The sequence below is a fragment of the Ammospiza caudacuta genome, chromosome 5 (genome assembly GCF_027887145.1).
Source record: "Ammospiza caudacuta isolate bAmmCau1 chromosome 5, bAmmCau1.pri, whole genome shotgun sequence".
Lineage (NCBI taxonomy): Eukaryota > Metazoa > Chordata > Aves > Passeriformes > Passerellidae > Ammospiza > Ammospiza caudacuta.
The window spans coordinates 11,782,659-11,803,324 of NC_080597.1; the positions used below are offsets into that span (position 1 = coordinate 11,782,659).

At 39.6% G+C, this 20,666-nt stretch overlaps 1 protein-coding gene across 7 annotated transcripts in view; it reads left to right on the forward strand.

Moving 5' to 3' along the window:
- Window positions 1-20,666, forward strand: part of BICD1 (BICD cargo adaptor 1) — a 172,327-nt gene that overhangs the window by 145,236 nt on the left and 6,425 nt on the right. The window contains exons 7-9 of one of the 7 annotated variants that reach the window (XM_058804698.1): window positions 122-439; window positions 1,412-1,602; window positions 15,484-15,559. In XM_058804698.1, coding sequence (XP_058660681.1) covers window positions 122-439; window positions 1,412-1,602; window positions 15,484-15,559 — 585 coding nt within the window. Of the gene's footprint in view, window positions 1-121; window positions 440-1,411; window positions 1,603-15,473; window positions 15,560-20,666 lie in introns of those variants that run through there. The other 6 variants (XR_009274745.1, XM_058804692.1, XM_058804693.1 and 3 more) reach the window with 6 other exon arrangements.

The following is a 20,666-nucleotide window of genomic DNA, read 5'->3' on the forward strand; positions in this document are numbered from 1 at the left end:
GATTAGGGGCAGCAAAAGCTGGGATCTGAGTCTGGCTCTGTAACAGAAGCCCGGGAATGTGCTCACTGGTAGGGTCAGTTCTTGGGCTGCTTCCCCAGATCTCTGCCCTGTTTTTCTGCAGGTGTGATGAGTACGTCACACAGCTGGATGAGATGCAGAGGCAGCTGGCAGCTGCAGAGGATGAGAAGAAGACCCTGAACTCTCTGCTGCGCATGGCTATCCAGCAAAAGCTTGCCCTGACCCAGCGCCTGGAGGATTTAGAGTTCGACCACGAGCAGTCGCGGCGCAGCAAAGGCAAGCTGGGAAAGAGCAAGATCGGCAGCCCTAAAGTAAGTGAGGAGGCATCCGCCACCGTGCCAAGCATAGACACTTTCCTCCTGCATAGTCAGGGCCCACAGCAACCAAACTTACTGGTCAGCAGTGGCACTCAGAGGAAAAGGTATGCATGCAGTGATCTTTACAGTACAGTGCAGTAGCCAGACTTGCATTAAAGTCGTTCACTGAATTATAAACATAATGATTCCTTTCTTTATTTTTATTTTTTTTCTTTCTGTCCTTTGACTGGGGAGAAGGAGGCGGGGAGGATATGAGTATGAAATTCAAAGCCTGGCAACATGTGGTTCTGATCCACCTACTCACTGTTATTTCCTCCTTCTGAATGCAGTGTTTTGAACTATATTCTGTCAGTGTCTTGGTGCATCTTGTATGTCTTTAATATTAAGTGTGAATGTATTTTCTTTAACAAGTTTTCTTTAAGTTTTCTCTGTGGTTTTCCGTAATGAGCGTCTGAAATAAAAGAAGGATTGTGCTCTATGAGCATTTTAGTGCTTCACATGGAAGAAGCTGCATTTCTTTGTTAAGCTCTGGTGCTCACTTGTTCTTTATCAGTGTGAAAACAATATGGATGTGTTCACTCAGATCAATTTTTCTACGTGGGTGCAAGAAATCTTTTGAAGGGGATGGCTGCCATTCATAACCTAATGCAAATATTTTGCTGTTCAAGCAGTGAGCTCATGTCTTGTGCCTGCCCCTGCCAAAACTCTCTAGGTGTGGGCATCTCCATGGTTTTGAAGATGAAGCGGACTCTGTTAGAGAAGTCCTAGATAACCATCTCCTTTTCTTGTATGCTCTTATCACAATGCAAAACCAAGAGAACAATCAGGGAACCTGGTACAAGGTGACTTGAGGGTGCTGAGATACAACCCAACCTCATGTCCTCCTTCCCTAAGGTGAAGGAGGATCTCCAATGCAGGCATGGTATCCTGCTCTGGAAATGACATGGGGTGTCAACGATAGTTGATTTTTACCTGTTAAGCAAGTTAAGATGATATTGTCATTCATGAGGCTTTGAAAGGTAATTAAAGTAAAACTCTTTTGTTTCCATATGTATTTTTCTTGGATCTCCTGCAAGACTATTCTCACCTTCCCTTTGTGATCAGAGCCATCCCAGGACTTCAGGGACCTACCTCCAGAAATTAATAAGAGCCCCCCCTCATCCCGCCTCCACAGAATCATATCTTCTGAGGGGCCCCCCTTCCATGAGTGAATTCATCCATGGGCACCGTCTCAGCAAGGAAAAAAGGTTAACCGTGGCCATACCAGGTAAACATTTTTTCCTTGGGTGCATGTGGTGCTGAGTGGTTAGCAGAGCAGGGGACCCTCCCAACACTGCAGATGCAATTTAATTTGGGCGCCTTGTTGAAAAGCAAAATGTCTCCTCCTGTGTCACGGGTGGCAGGAGATGACGTTGTGCCGGCAGCGGCCCAAACTGGTTTCAGATGCAGTGTGGAAAGTCCTGCTGTGGTGCATGTGGGTGCAGTCCCACTGGCATCCACAGAGGCTGCACCCCTGTGCCTGGGTGGAGCTTAGCCTGCTGGTGGCATTGGTAGTTCCCCCTGGAAGACACAAATCCCACTGGACAGAGGAGTCAGAGGTGTGAGGACCAGCAAGGGAGCGGCTGGCAGTGTGCAGGAGCCTCCACAGCACCCCTCTTCTCAGCCTGGAGCACCCAGTCAGGTTTTTCCAAAGGGTGGTGTTCAACTCACAGAAGGCTTATTTTGTACAAATTGAGTCATGACATTAATCTGTGCAGGAAGGTTTTGCTCTTAATTTCCTGCCAAAATGTAGCATCTGCTTCGAATGAGGCACAGAAAGAAAATGCAAACCGGGATGACATTTTAAAGGTGTGATAGCTTTCTCTCTTTTCTCTCTCCTGAGAGAACAGCTAATAATTTCTTATCTTCTACACCTGAGCAGGACCTTTAGCCTTTAACTGGGCACAGTCTTGTCTGGTGGTAATTTTGTTAATTCTTTGTTTTGAAATATGTTATACACAAAAAGCATAAGTAGAAAATATGAAAGCTAAAGCCCATAAAAGTAGTTTCTGCTCGACAAAATTTTATTCTGGGAAGCTGAGCAGTACCCTGTAGTAGGTTATATTTCTTACTTAGTACCATCAGTGTCAGAACTGCCTTTGAGTAGTGCCATGCAAGTAACATGTACTCAGAGTGCAAGTGTAAAACTGCAGAGTTTAAACAAGACATTCTCTGAGGGTGTGTTGCAGTAGATAAATCAAAGAGCTGTCTCCTGAGAAGAAAAAGTGAATGGGGGGAAAGGAGCATCTGATATCTCATGGAACATCTCAGATGTGTGGACCACAGACTGAGAAAAGCTGACACACTCTTTTTGTCCAGTAACAGAGACCAAAGGATGAAGCAGCCTGAATGGTAGAATTGTCCAGAAAGTTCTTTATCTGGAGTCTTACCTGTCACTTTAGGTACATCTCTACATATTTAAAGTGTAAGAGTCTTGAGACAGGTCAGTGATTTATGTTACAGTTGTCCTTATGAATCTGCAACAATCTCAGCTTTGTGAATGCATTTGTCAGAATTTTATACCATCACATGCTTTAATCTCAGCCTGTGAGACTGGCAGGTCCAAACCTGAGATTTTTCTGAGCATTCAGATTCCAGTGTTGGCAGGACAGGGTTAGTTCAGGATTAAGCAGGGAATTATTCATCATTGTTTTTACCAGTTTCTGGAAGATTTCTTACTGTTTTTAACAGATGAAAGGAATGATGCACCAAGTAGGATTTTTTTGCCATCTGTCTAATTATCTGTTTCCTGAAAGTAAGGAACAGTGAAGAATGTTATTCTGCTGCTTTTATTGAGAATGTTTAAAAGTCTTGTCTCACAAAGAGCTTCTGTTCTTAGACGATTTTTGCAGTCAAGCAAGACAGCAAAAAGTGTAGCAGCCCACACCTGTTTCTTCATCAGAGAGAGTGCAAAAAAGTAGCATGCAAAGTCAAACGCTGTGGAGCAAAGTCTAGCTTGGTTTGAGGCTGAGTCCCCAGGAGCAGAGTGAGAATTAATCAAACTTACATTAAACAAGCACGTTTTGGTTTTGTTCCTTTAAATTTGTGAATTATTTCCTTCAGAAGAATTTTTCACCTGTGTGCTGTGAGTGCTTCCCTGTCCTTTCATGAGCTCCCAGAGATGTGGGGACTGGGAGGCTTTAACTGGCCTTTAATTTGTTTGGTTGGAGATGGAGACCAAGAGCCAAAGTAGCTGCAGCTGGTGGCAGCACAAACAGGACAGGTTCCTCTGCCCCATGAGCCCCGTGCAGCAGCGAGCTGTGCCTGTGTTTCTCTTGCTCCTTCTGCTGGACTTGGTGCTTGGCACAAGAGGCTGCCCTTGCTTTGCTGCTGGATACCTGGAGAGGGAAAGATGATTTTGGCAGAGGAAGACCAGCTGAGCTGAAGACCTCTTAAGCAAGAGATTGTCACGTCCTGCTCCATTTCCACTTGAATGCCTTCGGCTTTAGATCACCATACAGGTACCTCTGACACAAAGCTGAGACAGCACGACCTGATCTGGGCTTTCTAATTGCACTAATGGCTCTTAACTGCCCGCAGGGGCTAAAAATACCACTCGGTGCTTTTCCAAAGTATCGTGTTCCCTTGCTCCTAGGTAATGGCATGCATTTAACTTGGTTGTTAGTTTCTTCTTTGCTTCTGTTCTGCCGACCTGTATTTTTACTTTCAAGTCTTTATTCTTCTGATTACAGCCAATATGTGCCCAGCACAATTCCAGCCCACCTTTGGATTGTATTTGTTTTCTTAACTACATGAAAAAGTCAGGGCATATAGAAAGCCTAGTGCTAGGTTTGGCAGTGTGTAACACTGAAAAATGACCTTTCCTTTGCAGTTGTGTTCAGACTCCTAGAATATGAAGTCACTAGGTGCCTCTTAATATACCACAGTTCCAAATATGAAATATGGTTCTCTCAACATCTTCAAGGAAAGAACAAGACTAAAAAGGTCTCCTGTAGTATCTGCCTTGACCAGTACTCTTTTCTCTGTCAGATACTTTAGCATGCAGTTCCAAAAGTTGAACATAAAGTTCTGCTATTTTAGCTTAAATTTGAATCAAGATCCTTATGTAGAAGATGTACCTGAAGTGAAAGGTTTCCTCACAGGTTATGAGAAGGACAGTTACCAATGGCTGCAGTTCTCACTCAGGGTCAACAACAAACCACCTGAGAATCTCCTTTGTTGGAGAGCTGTCCAAACAAAATGTGGTGGATGCTTCTTTCCCCAATTGTTTATGCTTAGTATTTAAAATCCCACACAGGAAAACACTGTAAAAACCAAAGTATTTCATATTTTGAAGGAGTACAGATCATGAGATCATAATGAGCAAACCTTCCTTTTAGAGAAATCTGTATGGTTGTATCCATTTTGTTTTATCACAATAGAAAAAGGAAAGTAGCAGCCTTAAATGTAACACATTTCCCTCAAATTCCAAGCCCAGATGAGGTCAGATATTTGGTTGACCCAAGCTAGGATAGACCCATGGATTTCAACAGAACTATGCTAGTTTTCCATGATCAAATTTGTGTATTTTTTGTAGTGCTTAGATCAATTGTTCTTCATTGTTACAAACCATTTCATAAAATGGTTCTTCTAAAAACCTTTTAAAAAACCCCCAAAAAGAACAAATCTGCAAAATTAGGTGGTTTTGTTGGGTCACTCCTTTCTGAAAGCACATTAAACCTGAAAGCACGCTTGCTTTTCAGCTGTCTTTCAAGAGTGATTTACAGCCTGGCATTTAATTCCCACAAGAAGAGACTGATGTGGAAGATAGAGACAGCACAAAGAATGCCACATAATAGTATAGCAACTGCTCAGGCACTGAGCTTACCACCTACCATACATAATTAAGGGTATATAATAGTCGCTCTTACTGAAAAAACAGTCCAAGATTAATTTCTGATGTAGCTCTATACTTACAGCAAATCAAATATGAATCACAATTTGATACAAATAACTAGCTCTTGTTTGTTGGTTTGCATTCTTACCATAAAATGTAACTTCTTTTGTAAAATTCTATCCCAAAGGCAATTCCTAGAGTGTGACCAAGAACTAACTTACAGCATATGTAGGTGGAAATTATTTTTTAAAGCTAGCAAGGAAAATGAAAATAAAAAATCTCAATGACCCAAATGCTGAGGTCCTAGGAAGTCTTATAATGAAATCTTTAAGCTGGAGCTCAAGGGAAATTGCTTAAGAGTTGTATTACACTGAGAGTGGTTTAAAATGTGAAGAATAGATAAGAAACCTGGGAGTGCATTGAGCTGTTTGATGTAGCACAAAAATATTTAACACAAGGATCAGAGGATCTTCTCTGATAAGGAATTAAGGGCTTTTGATTTGCCATATGAGGTGTTGAGTAACCTCTCTTGGCTCAAGAGATGAGGAATATACTCTCATGCTATTTTAGAGTATTTATTCTTTCTAGATTTTGAGCTTTTTTAAAGTACAGTGTTTTAGATTTGACTTTCCAAAATATTCTATAAAAGACCATTCTTTGTGTAATCAGAAGCTTATGTTCCTTCTGTATTTTTATTTAAATGACCTTAAAGTGGAACTTGGCATGTGGTGCAAGATTGTTGGTTTTGTCCCTCCTTCTTGCTTCATCTTGTTTAAGTAGTGTGAAGAGATAGGAAATCCTCTTCAAAAGGTGTGTTGTGAGTAGAAGCTCCCTTTCCCTCCCCATTTGGATGCAGAGGTTGGGAAAACGAGCAGAGATTTTCAGGCTGACACCTCTCTGCAGAGGAGGAGGCTGTCTGGAGAGGTGTGCCTGTGTAAAGGTCAGAGAAATACATTTTTGATAGCAGGTTTCTGTCTACTTTCCTTGAGTGGTGAAAATGGTTTACATTCAAGGTCTTTAGCTGTGCACATTTTTTGTTTGTTTAGGAATATTTTACCAAAACCAGTTTCAGCTTCACTTTTGAGCTGAAGCAGCAATGAAAGTGCCTCACAGATTTCTAAGCCTTGCTGCTGTAGGCATTGCTCCAATATCTCTACTTTGCTTTTTTATGCATGTCTCAATTTTGAAACAGCAGGACTGTCGGAAATTTGCACACAGAAAGCACAGCTTCTTTTATAAATGGCTGTGGAGGAAGTCCTTTGAGGAACACTCTCAGCTCAGAAATTAATTTTGCCAGGGGGGTGCTTTGTAGATCTTTGTGATTGCTCAGGTCACACAATGAGGAATTTTAAATATTTATTTCTTTTTTGGGAATGAATTTTATAGATTGATGAAGAGGAAAATCAACATGATTAGGATCTAGATACTCCTTTATGTGCTGATTTTAAGTCAGATAATTTTATACTGAGCTCTTAAGAATGTGGATTTTTCTGTACCTTAAGTGAAAGAGTTTATTCTTGAAAATCAGGACAGGTGGTTAACTAAACCCCTACTATTATATTAAATATGCAGCCATATAATATTTAACTAGTCAGGCTGGTCTGTTCTGAATTGTTCTCTCAGGAAAGTTTGATTTCCTTCATCCAAGCAATACAAAGCATGGAAGTTCTTCAGAACCATTATTTTTTTAAAGAACTCACAGCTTTATTCTGGTAACACGAATTTAATCTGAGTACAAATTGCCCTTTCCTTCATTAGAGATCCATGGATGATTCTCCTACAAAAGTATGTTGTATTTTTATCTGCTGGGAATGTACTTGTGTTGATGATGATCCTGTACCTGCAAGATGTCTCTGAGCTTGTGCAATCAGACATGCCACTGGCTATTGTGAGACTCATGCAATATTGGTTTAATCTGTCTCTGTTCTTCATGAAAAATGGATTTTTTTGTGTTTTTAGTAGATTTTTTAAAAAGTCATGTGTAAGGGTTTTTTTTTTTAAACCTGAATATGATGCTCTTCACAAAAGGGATAATTCAATCATTTACTTATTATCTGTGTTCTCTTTTTTTGTTCTGCATTGCCCTGTTTTCTGTGGGTTCTGTAAACATGCCATATTTGTGTCTGTGTGTGTTCATTGTTTGATGAGCAGTGTCAGTGCATATATACAGATCCATGTATATATCTTCCTGCTCTCAGGGCCATGTCCTGCATCTGATAATGCTCATTTAGCTCAGCTTAATGAGCAGTGCATATTTATGGCACTCCAAGCATGGTGTGTTGTCCCTGTGGAGGCCATTTTGAATTTGAGGAACAGTGTCCTTGCCAAGGACATTGGTTGGCTGTAACTGATGAAGAATTCAGCTGGCTAAATGTACTTTTACCTCTTGGTGCCACTGTGAACAGGACCTTTTCACTCTGTGCTTTTCCTCGCTTGCATTTAGCTTTCCAGTTGCCACTGATGAGACCAAACCCATACATTTCACGCTGATCAACATAATTTAGCTACTTCAATATGATTTAGCTATTATGGCATGAATTCACTGCAGTTCTACAAGTTTAGTTTAATTTTTATTTCAGTTTTTTCACTTTATAAAGAAAGCAATCCTGAAATAAAATCTGCTTTTCATAGAAGCCCTAATTTGTTTGATGAGACATTAAATAATAATAATAAAAAAAGACTGCAGTGAAATCCATGCCTTACTGCTGTATATTTTCATTAAAAGGTTATTGACATTTCTCTCTCTATCTAAGCTATGACATCATTGCTGGATGGAATGGTTTACATTAGCATCATTTGTTGAAGTTCTCCAGTGAAGTCTTATTTAGACTTCTGTTTGTTTGGTTTGTTTTTTTTTATCTAGCTAAACAAGTACACAGATGACACATCAAATCTTTAAGGCATTTTACCAGATATTTGTTGCTTTCTCTGAAAATTTTAGGCTTTGGAATCCAGTCCTATCAACTAAGTAAAACAGAGATTAAAATATCCTTACCATGTTGGTGCCAAAAGTCATCCATCTCCATCTTCTTTTATGACAAGGTTTGAAGTGGTTTCATGACTTGCTGATTTTTGCCATCAAATACACAGGAATATTCAATATTGTGCCTTTTGCCTCATAAATTAGGCAAAAGGGAAGTGAGTCTCTGTTTAAATTAGACATGCTGACATTTTAACTCTGTAATAGAGCATTCCTTGGGATGTTGTGGTGTTTGGAGGAAGCTCACAGCAATTCTTTAAACCAGACTAGTGTCCTAGATTGTAAGTATCCCCGTCTGCATTTTTTAGAGGTGTAAGAACCTTATAATTGTAACTTACGTTGTTTCTTCCAAAGCCTACTAAAGTTACTGTTCCCACTGACTTCAAACTTTGCATCAGGCCCTTCTTTGTCCATGTAATAGTGCAAGTATTTGTGCTCTGGATGATTTTGTGACCTGAAAGGTATCCTTATGTTTCCATGGTAAACAGCAAGATTGAAATGTGATGATTTATGTAATTTTAGGACCTTTCTTTTCCTCTTTTGAAATGTTTAAAATGTGTGTGTCTTTTAGTATTTCATGAATCATCAGACCTTTCTAAATGTGCTTTTTATGAATTGTATATGAAAGAAAGGAACTGAAGATATATTTTTCAGCTTATGCCATTTCCATTTCTGCTGTTTTACTAACCCATTATTTAGCTTCTCAGTAGATTTAATGAGGAATTATTTAAAGCATTCACAGAAACCATTTGAGAAATAACACAAGCACGTCGTGATATAGAAAGTGTGAAAAAGGCTACAGAGCTGACAAGGAACCTCTTAATGTTCTGAGCCTGTAACTGGAGAAAAATGCATTTCACTAATTTTGTTAACAATGAGGTATTATTTCTTTTTTAAAAGCTATTCTTTATATGAGCTACAGAAAAAGGCAAGGCTGGGATATGGCTTTGTCATTATACTTTGAGCTAGCAGGCACATTACCACTGAAACAAGTGAACTGATAGAGGAACAGCTCTCTGGATTTTGGATAATTCAGGTCTAAAAAGAAAATACAGGTGAAGTCAAGCAGAATAAGGAAATTAAGGGTAAAAGCACTCCATATAGCATAGCTGCTGTGTAGATGAAAGAACTCACTAGGACATAGCCAAGGAACGTGACATGTTCTGGAAAGCCCCTGAATCAGTGACCTACTAAACCAGGGCTGTCTGTGCTGTGTGCCAGGCAGGGCCTGAAGTGGTTAGTGATGCTCCAGGAGTCTGCCTGAGGAAATCACCAAGATAGACAGCATTTACCTAAATTCCAGAAGAAAATAGCAGTTCAACTCCCTACCTGCTCTTACTCTTGAGAATATTTAACAGCAAGCCTCTGTTAGGTTAACTCTGCCTGACCTTGTCCTAAAGTGCTCAGAGGAGGAGCAGAAGGAGGGCCTGTGTCAGGAGCTTGTGATTGTAGAAACAGTGGGACATTCCTGAGCCTGCTTTGCAAGAAAAAGAAGATGAGCATGGGGAGATGACAGGAGATGAAGATTTTAGATGCATCCTACTGCATCTTAAGGCAATGTATAGATATTGGTAGTTAATGGGAATTCAGCAGCCTGCTCACATCTCCTATTCTTCAAATAGTTTTTAAGAAGACTAAGAAATAAGTAGTGGAAGAATTAATTGTTGTTGCAACTTCTCCAATTAGAAGTAATCTGAGCTATTAGGTTTCCTGCATAGCAAGCTTAGGATGTGGGTTACCTGTGTACTTGCACTCTCAACACAGGAATTTCGTAGTAGATTATCTTTACCATGAAGAAAGCTGAAAAACACACTTGGTTGACACATTTCTCTATCTCCAAGCAGTGATCCATTATTCAGTTTAATGGAACTGAGGTAGAATTGAGACAGTGGGAAATCACAGATAATGTGGGTGCTGGAAAGTGTGCAGGAGCTAAGCAGCACCTGGTGTACAGCAATGCCAGGATGGGGCTGGCCCTCATGGAGTGATAGAATGGCTCTGCACAAGGGCCAGTCCTCCTGCTCTGCTCCTTTGGCTCACAGGACAAGCTGAATCAATCCTGGTCTGAGCAAGCTGGAGTTAGTTAGGCCAGCCAGGCTCCAGATGTAGCTGCTCCACCAGAGCCCTCTCCCTCCTGCAGAAACATGGAGCTGTGTCCAGTTTTCTGACAGACTGATCTGCTGGGGCTGTGTGTAGGGCAGAGGTAACTGTGTTATTTACAGACTCAAACTGACCCTGGGAGCAGGAGAAGGGAGAGACACTTCTAGTCTTTGACCTGTGCCATTGTTTGTGGCTTTTTCTGAAGGTAAGTCACAGCTGTCCTCTCACCAGCTGTTCTTTGTGATAGCTATTGCCTCTTAAAGGTCCCTCTTATTCTTTGATAACTATTGCCTCTTAAAGTTCCTCTTGGCCTTGAGGAAGGTCAAAGATTTCTTGGCATTAATTAGAAAAATATGAAGATAAATTATAAGTGAAAACAGCTGTCAAATAATGGTATAAACTTATGTCCTTGTCACTCCTGTAGATAAAAAGTTTGAGGACTTTTCTCATCCTGTCAGGTTGCAGCTTGAAAGCATCTCTACAAATCTACAAAGAGGGCAAGCATCTTAGTACCCTCTGCCCCATTCTTCTTGACATCTCACATTTGTCTTTTGGTTTGGATGTTTTCCTTGTTTCTCACCTTTGAGCAGAGAGGATTGATTTATTGTCTTTGTAGGTCTTGCTGTGTGATGTGACATGTTTTTACATCTGCACATCTAGAAGGCTACTGATTTCTTCTTTGCCCAGTACTTTGAACTTATGCTATTACCCCTTCATTCTTTCCCATTAAATTGACATTTCAGGGATGAAAACAATTTGTGACCATATTAATGGATACAGCTTCTCTTTGCAAGTAGATTTTCAATAACAGCTTCATAGACATGTTATCAAATTTCTCAGACTTGGTGGAGCAAGTTCAATTGACATTGGGTAGCCTAACACAAAGTCAGATAGCCTGAAAACTTTTACCTAGGAAAGAAGTTTCTGTTGGCCTGAAGTGATCAATGGGATGCTAGGAAAGGTTTGTTTTAACAGACTGAAAAAGCCTCAGTCTCACATTTGGTCATAAACATTTATTGACAGATTTTCATTTATCAAGAACAGATTTTTCCCAATGTTTTCATATCAGAAATGCAAAATATGTAACAGTACCTGTTGATTGGTTTGCTGTTTGGCTCTCAATTTTGCCCTTTCAGATAAAAGAGGAAAAAAATTTCATTGATTAACTGAACAAACTGCAGTTAAAAGTCTTTTTTGCTTATCTTGGGATTCTGAGTAGTCTTGCTCTTTGAGAGCACTGTAGAGATTAGGAATTTACTTAGAGTCAGAATGTGCTGAAATGTTCATTGCAGTGTGCTGGGTCCTGAGCAGGTGGGACTGGAAATGCTTGCATGTAGATTTTTCACTGAGGACATTGCTGATGTCAACAGAAGGCAAACCCATCTCAGACACAAATAACCCAATAAAGCAGACCTGTGTTGGTTAGAGTCACCCAGTTCACACACTGGAGGGCACAGCACATCTTGTGACACCAGGGAAATGTGTTGTTTTTTCTGGCTGAGCCAAAGGGAAGCACAGGAAAATACTCTATTTTTGGTGAGATTTGCTCTCAGCAGATAATTTATAGCAGCACATTCAGTGCTCATGTGAGCAGATGTAGTTTGTCTGAGCCTGGTGGTTTTTTTTAAATGCTCTTGCACTAGGAGCTGATTAGCCTGATTAGGACTGGGCATTAGGTTCCAAAGGAAAATCAGCAGTGGCTAATCTGTGAGAGGGGAAATCTCTGAGCCCTTTACATCATCTTTGTGCAAGTGGCTAGAATGTCAGGAACTGAAAAATTGAAACAGGACTGACATATAGCACAAGTCAAAGCTCACATTTCCAATAGAGCCAGTGGTAGGAGTTGTTGAAAATTGTCACAAGACTCTGCAGGCACAGGTCCTGCTGAATTCAGTGAAAACTGGCATGTGAATTTCTGTGTACAACTGTTGCTCTTTGCCATCTCTGGTTGAAATGAGCACTAAAATTAATTTCTTTGTTATAGGTTCATGGAATTGTAAAAGGACTTGAGATCAGCCAACTATCTCCTGCCCCAAAGTTGTTTATTTCCTAACAGCAAGTGAAGATGATGGAGAAATAAGATAGTCTGTATTTAATAACTTTATTGATGATTTCCTTGGAGTGTCGCAGACATTTCTCCACAGAAATCCTTTTCTTTCATATTTCTGTGTCTTCGGGAGCCAGAGGCCCCCGAAGAGAAGGTAAACAATTATTATCAGCTGCTGTGGAATGCAATAGGATTCACCTTGATTGGCTCATTTTCTATGTTTATAATTAAGGGCCAATCATCAGTGCAAGCCAGGGGACTGAGTCCCTGGACACAACTTTGTTGTGGATTCTTTTCTATCTATTCTTAGCTTAGCTAGCAGCTCTGCAAACCTCTCTCTATATTCTATTAGTATAGTAATAATGTATTATATATCATATATTAATAAATAAGCCTTCTGATCAAGATACAAGATTCACTGTCTCTCTCTCACCAACTGCGACCCACACAGGTCGCGGTAATACTTGGAGTGTCAAAAGACACAGCAAAAAGTGTAATCTGTGTCTGTACCCCAAGTACCTTCTGCATAGATGACAGACTGTCCTTTCACACTATAGCTTGACTGACAGGCCCTGGTATTTAAAAAACACAAGTAACAGGGTTCTTCCAATGTGATTTAAAAATATATTTTTACTTTTTGTCAGTAAAAACGAACATGTCTTTCTTACCTTGTCTTTATGGCATGTGACATTAGAATTAGTCAAGACTTTTTTGAGAGTTTTAACCTTCAGAGTATTTCAGAAAGAAACAAACATTTCCTTAATACAGGCAGGAATTCCTTAGTAGAAAGAAGTCGTTTTATGATTGTCATGACATTAGAGAAGGGTGTTATAAATCCTCCAAAATACTTAAAAGGATTAAATATAGAAGGAATAAAGTTAGCTCTCGCACAGCTCCTTGGACATAAGTAGATAAGAAGCTCCTTTGAATTTGAAATGTGTCTATGTAAGCCATATGCATTCTGCTTAGCTCTTTCCTAGCATAATCCTCAGAAACTTCACTCCTGGAGGATGTGGGAGGACGATTCAGTCATCTTAAGACATGTGGATCACTAGATCTGGTCCTGATGTGAATGTGAGCCAGACTGCAAGAGCTTTGCTGACACCAGCTAGAAAAGTGTTTCACACAAAGTCAAGGGAGTATGCTCACTGAAATGTTATTATCCAGCTTGCATAATCCTCCCAGAACCTGGCTCACTATTCAAGCATTCTGCCAAATGCAGCAGATCAAGATGCATCATAAACTATTTGCACCATGTTTGAGATATTAGAACAGGATCATAAATCAGGCATTTGTGTTGTTCTGGGAAAGCCTGTCAGAACAATTTCTTCTGTATTAGTGAAACCTTTCTGCACCTTTTCATCACACAGCATTCTATTCTGTATTTCTTTCCTCACTGATTACCTTGTATACCCTGTCAGGCATGACTTTACTTTGGACTTCTGCAAACTATTTTATTTAGAATAAAGCATTAATTTTTTTTGCCATCATTTTCTCTCTGCAGATAGCCTGATCTGTCTGTTTCTCAGACACCGCTTATTTTAATTGAGCTTTGTGCTGAAATGACAAACAACAAATTCATGACTCAAATACATCGCTAACTCTTGCACTCCTCTGCTAAAAGATGCAGTGAGGACTGTAGTGACAGTCCTGGTAAATGAGAGTGCCAGAGTATTCTTTCTTACTCCATTTCTGGTGCCAGCACAAACTCTGCAGTTATTTTTCTAGAAAATAGCTCCAAACTCTTCTTCTCTGTGCTGAAGCAGGAAGAAACCAGTGATTTGGGTACACTTGCTTCTTACCCACTGGAGGTCAGCACAGATCTGCACAGGAGCTAGGGAGAGGCCCTGTGGGCTGGTATGGCAGGGAAATGTTATAACAGTGGATATGATGCTCAGTGTGCTATGAAGATGTGTTGCTCTGCGGCACCTGATGTCAGCTCAACACTCTTGACAGCAAGTTACTTGCGTGTTCTTCCATTGATTGAGGCAAAGAATAGAAAGGGGTTTTGAAACACATCTAGATCGTAAAGAGAAATGAATATTGGCACTGAGCTTAAAGTAGCAACCAGTTGAAAAAAAAAATAAAATTCTTTCCAAGTATGTGGAGTTCCCTTGTCTTGCTTTTAAGGTTTAGGGGAAAATAACCCTGGTCCATCGAAGAGGTTGAGAATCAGGTTGAGCAGGCAGGAAGGATGATAGGTCTGCAAATCCTGCTGGAGACAAAAAATAATCTCCAGTGATTTTTCATAGGCTCAGAATTTCAGCCATAGATTCTAATGTTTGAAAAGATCCTGATGTGTGACAATCTGAATCACACAGGCAGTGGAATGAAAGGCCAGAATGCTGCAGGGAAACAGAGCAAATCTTGAGATCTGGAAATCTCAGTAAACACTACTGACTTAGAAAGCAGGGTTGCCTTGTTCAGCTACTTCCATGAAAGCCCACAAGTATTATCCAGTCTAAACCTGTCTTCGTATTTTGAATGTCACAGGAAAACATAGCAATGAAGGATTATTTGGCTTTACTGTTATTTAATAAATAAGGAACCATAGTACAGCTTTGCAAGTGATTAATGTGGACACTTCTTTGACAGGGAATTGATAAAATAGTTGAGACAAAACAGTGAAACTGACTTTCTCCCTTTTTCTTACAAAAAAACCCCAATCTCACAAGCATTGTTCAGAAATTGAAAAGACTTTCTTACAGCTCTTTGTTGTATGTTGTAATGAGATGACATAATTGTTTTCATATGGATATGAGTTTTTTGGATAAATTTTGAGTAGCTTTATTGACACTTTTCATATTAGATGTGAGCAAAACAAGATGATGAGCAGAAGAATGATAAGTACAAGGTTTAAACCCAGATCCTGAATATAACCCATTACTGCTGTCTGCTTAAACAAAAATTTGTCAGTGCTAAGGGAAAACAAACAAAAATGTTTCCAGTGCTCCTTCTGAGAAGGAGAAAAATGCAACAGCCAATGTCACTGCTATCAGAAAAAAAGGTGTTTCTGTCAGATAAGGCACCAAGAGCACATTCCTCACTAAATCTCTCCCTGAGATGCCTAGCCTGTGTAGTGCTGTTACTAACCCTTGCTCTGTAATCTCTCTGTATATATGTCTAATTTATCAGTTTCTTGTAGATTGTCAGCAGCCTGCTGCCTCCATACCGCCACACGGCTCACAACTAGCCAGGGGGCCAGATTGCCAGACTGTCAGGTAAACTCCACTAACTCTCCTGTCTTTGCACAGAGCTGCATGCATGCCTGCCACCCTCTCCTCCTCCTCCTCCTCCTCCTCCTCCTCCTCCTCCTCCTCCTCCTCAGACAAAAGCTCTTCACTTTTTCTCTAACAGCAAACCTTTAACAGCTTGAGGAACAGTGGTAATTTCTGCAGTGACAGCACCAACATGAGTCACGGCATTCGTGCACTTGCTTCCCTGTAAAAATATGGAAAAAATGCCAAGCTGGATCTTGCAGCCCTCATTTGATATTTTGATGCAGTTTCTCGATGATGCCAAAGTAGTAATGAATTTATTTTGTTGCTAGAAAGATTTACTGAAATGGGGGACTTTTAATTTCAGGGGTAGGTGCAGGCTTCTCTTTTGTAAGGTGGGATTTCAAAGGCATTGGTGAGATTTTAGCAGACACTTCAAAGTTCTCCCTGACTTGGAAATTCAGACCTAAGGCAATCAGCTTTTAATCTTGTTTTTAAAAGTAAACTCCTGGTGTCCTTGCTCATAGGTGGTGCAAAGGCCACATCATGTTTCTGGGATGGCTGGGTTAATCAAGGCACAACCCCAAACCTAAGCAAAGCAAAAGGACATTACAATGATTTTATCTGTTCATGGCACATTCTATGCTAATATTCACTTATGTCTCTGCACTCATTTAAAATAGTTTACATTGTTTTTAGGCCTTTGCCTGAACTGCAGTGACCAAGTTAGTGCCTCTCTTTTATTGCCTGCAAAGTGGAGGTACTATTCTCTTCTTTACTATGTAAGAGCAATATGAAAATTTTACTGAAAAGGTGTAAAGTCATTATAACTGGAAAGAATAATTTACTGATTTGCAGTTTGGAGTTCTACAGCTCACTGAAAAAAATTACAAGTTACATTTAAAATTCTTAATATGCCAGTAAAGTGATGCTGCTGTATTTTAGATGTTAGAGCAATTTGAGATTAGCAATAGGTGCTTTTGTACACATGGAAGGTTAACATCAACAATTTTAACCCTATTTAATTTAATTAAAGGCTGTTCCTTCCAGAGCTACTCTTCTAGTGATGAATATGCGCAAATACCATCCCTCTCTACATGCACATCAAGAATTCCTTCTGTAATTTCAAATTATCTTCTCAAAAATCTGCAAACATTACCTTGTTCTGATAATTTAAAATATGGTTAATATTTTAAAAACTTCAGATCAGTCATCTTACAAACAGCATACACCTTACATACTTAGCTGAAAAACTGACTTTCAGGTGACTATTTTTTTTTTCCCACTAGGTTTGTACTTGTCTGGTGAAGTCAAAACAGCACTGATTTTGATAGATTCACATTGCTGCCTTGCTTGCCTCGGCCACATTACCTGCCCAGCTCTGGAAAGCAGTGAAGCATAACAACCAATTTAATGCAAGTCAGCATGATGACATAAATTGTTGAGCTGTTTATATAAAGTAATTGGAATCTGGAGTAAAATTTGAGGGCATTTAAGGACCAATTAGACTTACTGAGGTTTGGGTTTTCTAAATGCAGCACAGAAGGAAGCCAGGAGCTTGTCCCACCATTCCTTGTCCTCTGACTGTCCTTGAAGTCACCCATTTTGACAGAAAGCTGTGCTTGTTTTTTAAAGTCTCCAACACAATTCTTGCAATATAATGTGACCTCTGAGTGGCATTTCAGCCAGGACTAAATAGCTGGTTAAAGCTTGTGCTTCACACAGATGTTTTCCACATCCTGCAGTGTCTAATTGTGTTCAAACCAGTTAATGCACCTGACCATAGCACAGGGAGATGCACAGAGAGCTTTCCCTCATTCATTAGCTATATTGTGGTTTTTAACTTGGACTTTATAACTCTGGCATCTTTAGTAAATGTGATTCCAGCACAGAGGCTTTGGTAAATCTCACTAGATAAGCAAGGCAGTTTCAAGCCAAATGAGACTCCAGGGCAGATCTAGTCAATTCATTTTAGCTTTACATTGGTCTTTTTGCTTGAATCTGCATGTTTCAATTGAAACTTGATTGGAGGATCTGTGAGAACTATTCTTAAGAGATTTTTTTAAAATTAAACTGATGCAGCAGTGCCCAAAAGTCTCACTGCCTTCCATACATCACCTCAGTTTCCAGGTCTAGGGATGTGGGGCAAGCACCCAAATCCAGGCCTGCCCTGACAATTACTGGGTGCTGTTCCCCCTTCTCAGCACCTGTAACTACCTGTCTGATGGACTATATTGGACAAGACTAAAATATTACCATTATCCAATATTAAAAATAGCATGCCCACGTTTGGATTGTATTTAGGTTTCTGTTGAATGCACTGAAAACCTCATTTTCATTATCAGAGGCCAAAATTCTAGGCCCAAATTATCTATTAATAAAAAAAAAAAAAAACCACAGCTCCCCAGTACCTCAAATTAAATTAATATTGCCTTTTAATATGAAATAATGCTTTTTATTTATATATAATAAATATGAATATATTTATATAATTTACTATAATAATATATTATAAATAAATATTAAAGTAATGCTTATTTATATAAAGTAAGAAATAAATTTTTTAAAGGGTAAAATGTGCAACTTAACACATGCAAAATTTCTGCGTTCTGAAAATATAATTGGTCTGTTTATATTTTCCTTTGCTGGTTTGTTACAGTTGCAATCAATGCCAGACAGTGTTGCATGTGAATGGCATCTCTAAGCCAGAGCAGAGCACTTACAAACACTGAAGGGCTTTGCACATCATTTCCCAGTTAATTTTAGAAATACATGATTAGTATTTTGAGTGCCAGGAAAATAAAATAAAAGAGCTGCATAAAGCCAGACAATACTACTAACACAAAAAAAATCGCACAGACTTTATTCGTCAATTGAATGAATACATCCCCAAATAATACCAGCATTTAAAGATATGTTCACAAAAAGTCTGTAAAAACCAAATGTTTTTAAAACTACACATATCCAATTGGGTGAATGTAACATTATTGTTCCTTATTCTCTGTTTATAGTCAAAAACTCAAGTTCTTCCATGTCTCTGTCCTGCTTTGTGTTATTAATCTGCCCTGCCATCCTCTGCTGTCTGTGACTGCCAGTGTGTGTGATAGCTCAGCTCCAGGACCTGCTGCCACCAGCACCTCTACTGCCATAAAAAGCACATTGAATGCCTCGTGTCACTTGCTGATTCTGATGTATTTTTAGTTTATGTACTGCTACAGCAATCTGCATTAATGAACTGGATGAATTGTGTTTCTGAAGAGAGGAAGGTATAACAGCAGAGTTTTAGAAAAAGATTGAATCTATTTGAGCTGCAGGTGATGTGATTATGTATGCTGCTATAGAGGTGCCTGGTAGCCTTGAAATTTTTTTCTCTTCCTAGTGCCCTGAATGTTTATTATTGATTGAAAAGGAGATAGCAAGACAAATTTTTCTATTTCTTCTGTGCACAAAGTGTGCTTGTATTTCAAAGTAAGAAACAATGCAGAATTACCAGGAAAAAGAAAATTACTATAACTCAGGGAACAGTGCTTAAAATTGCTAATCTGAGCATAGCCTGGGATAGTCTGTAGTACAGTTTTTACAGTCATGGCTGGCTTTGTACTGAAGGTCACGCCATAAAGTTGTTTATATTTGTGTAGAGGAGAATCTTATGTGTCTCAAGGAGGTTCTTTCAGACCACTGATGCTGTACATAACTAGTTGCAGCTACAGCCATTTCCTCACTAGTCCTCTCCCTCAGAGCATGAGCATCTTTTGTTGCTTATTTTAAAGTTAGGAAGGAAGCCCCAAAAGGCAAACACATCTCTGCTAACGAGCAAGGAATGTGTGTGCTGAGTTTCTGTTCCTCTCTGGCAATTACAGGAGTCCTGTTTAAAAAGAAACAAGGCAGCAAGGGAGAAGAGTAAGCCAGTCTTTGTAGGGTTGTGTAATCACCTCCTTGTTTGTCTTCCCTAAATGGGATGTTAAGATTCTAATTCAGTTTTCTGTCTCTGAAGGAATTAGGGCTAGTGCTTCTCCTAAGCCTTTCTTGAAAACTTGGGAGGTGCTGAAGCCAGGAGCTGGCTCTGGATGAGTGGATAAGTTTGAGAGTAAATACAGAGCTTTTGGGTCAATCTGCAGTCACTCCTGAGACAGTCATTGATGTGGAGCAGATAAAGATCTTAATGAGATCTCTTTGTGGATGCTGTATCTGCATCTGCATGTGGCAGAATATGACAGGAGGAAAGGATGGATATAGCCATGGAAAGAAATACTTCTTCTGAGGGGTCACAGTCCATAACACTACACACGTTGGGCCTGAACTGTTAGACAGCTGAGCATAAAACAAAGCTTGTGGGACCCTGAGCTTCTATAACCCCCCTCTCATCACCCATTTTGCTATCAGGAAACTCATCTTCAGGAGCATTACTGGGAAACAGGATCTAACTTAAAACATGCAATTTTATGATCTTCAAAAAGCCCAGAGGTGCAAGGACTGTAGCTCCTGTAGAATTGTGTATTTGGGGCTAAAGCCTCTCAGATTTTCTGATTTGAAACTGTGGACATTGCCATCAAGTTACTTAATGGTGGTGGTGCACACTTCTTTCTTTCTTCAGTCAAACACAATGTCATCTCTTTGTTTCCTTAAGTAAATGCTGTGTGTGGAAACCAAAGACATTTTCAGTACTGCTGGCATTTCCAGTAGCATTTTTCCAAACACCTCTGGCATTTCAAATTGATTCATTTCCAGCAATAGGCTAATTGCATTCCTTCAGCCAGAACTCCAATAGTCTGTGCTGCAGAGATAGTATGTAAAAGTGCAGTTTCTAAAGGAGGAAAACAGAGAAGGCAAATTCTCTTGAAGACAGAGACATAAATGATGGTGCTTTATCATACATCACAGTGCTGAGCTTGGAATAACTTCAACACTGTAGAACATTTGAAGCATTAAGGGGAAAAACTCTTCCCAGACCCATTAAAGAACTGGGGTTTTTGGTATTTTTCTCCTTTTTTCCCTTTTGCTTCTCTTTATAAATGAAATTTTCCTGCATTTTGTTTTGGTATCTTGTTTTTCTACAGCTCTGCACCAAGAAGTGGGGTGTGTTTGTGTTAGCTGCCCCTTTTCTTTGTTG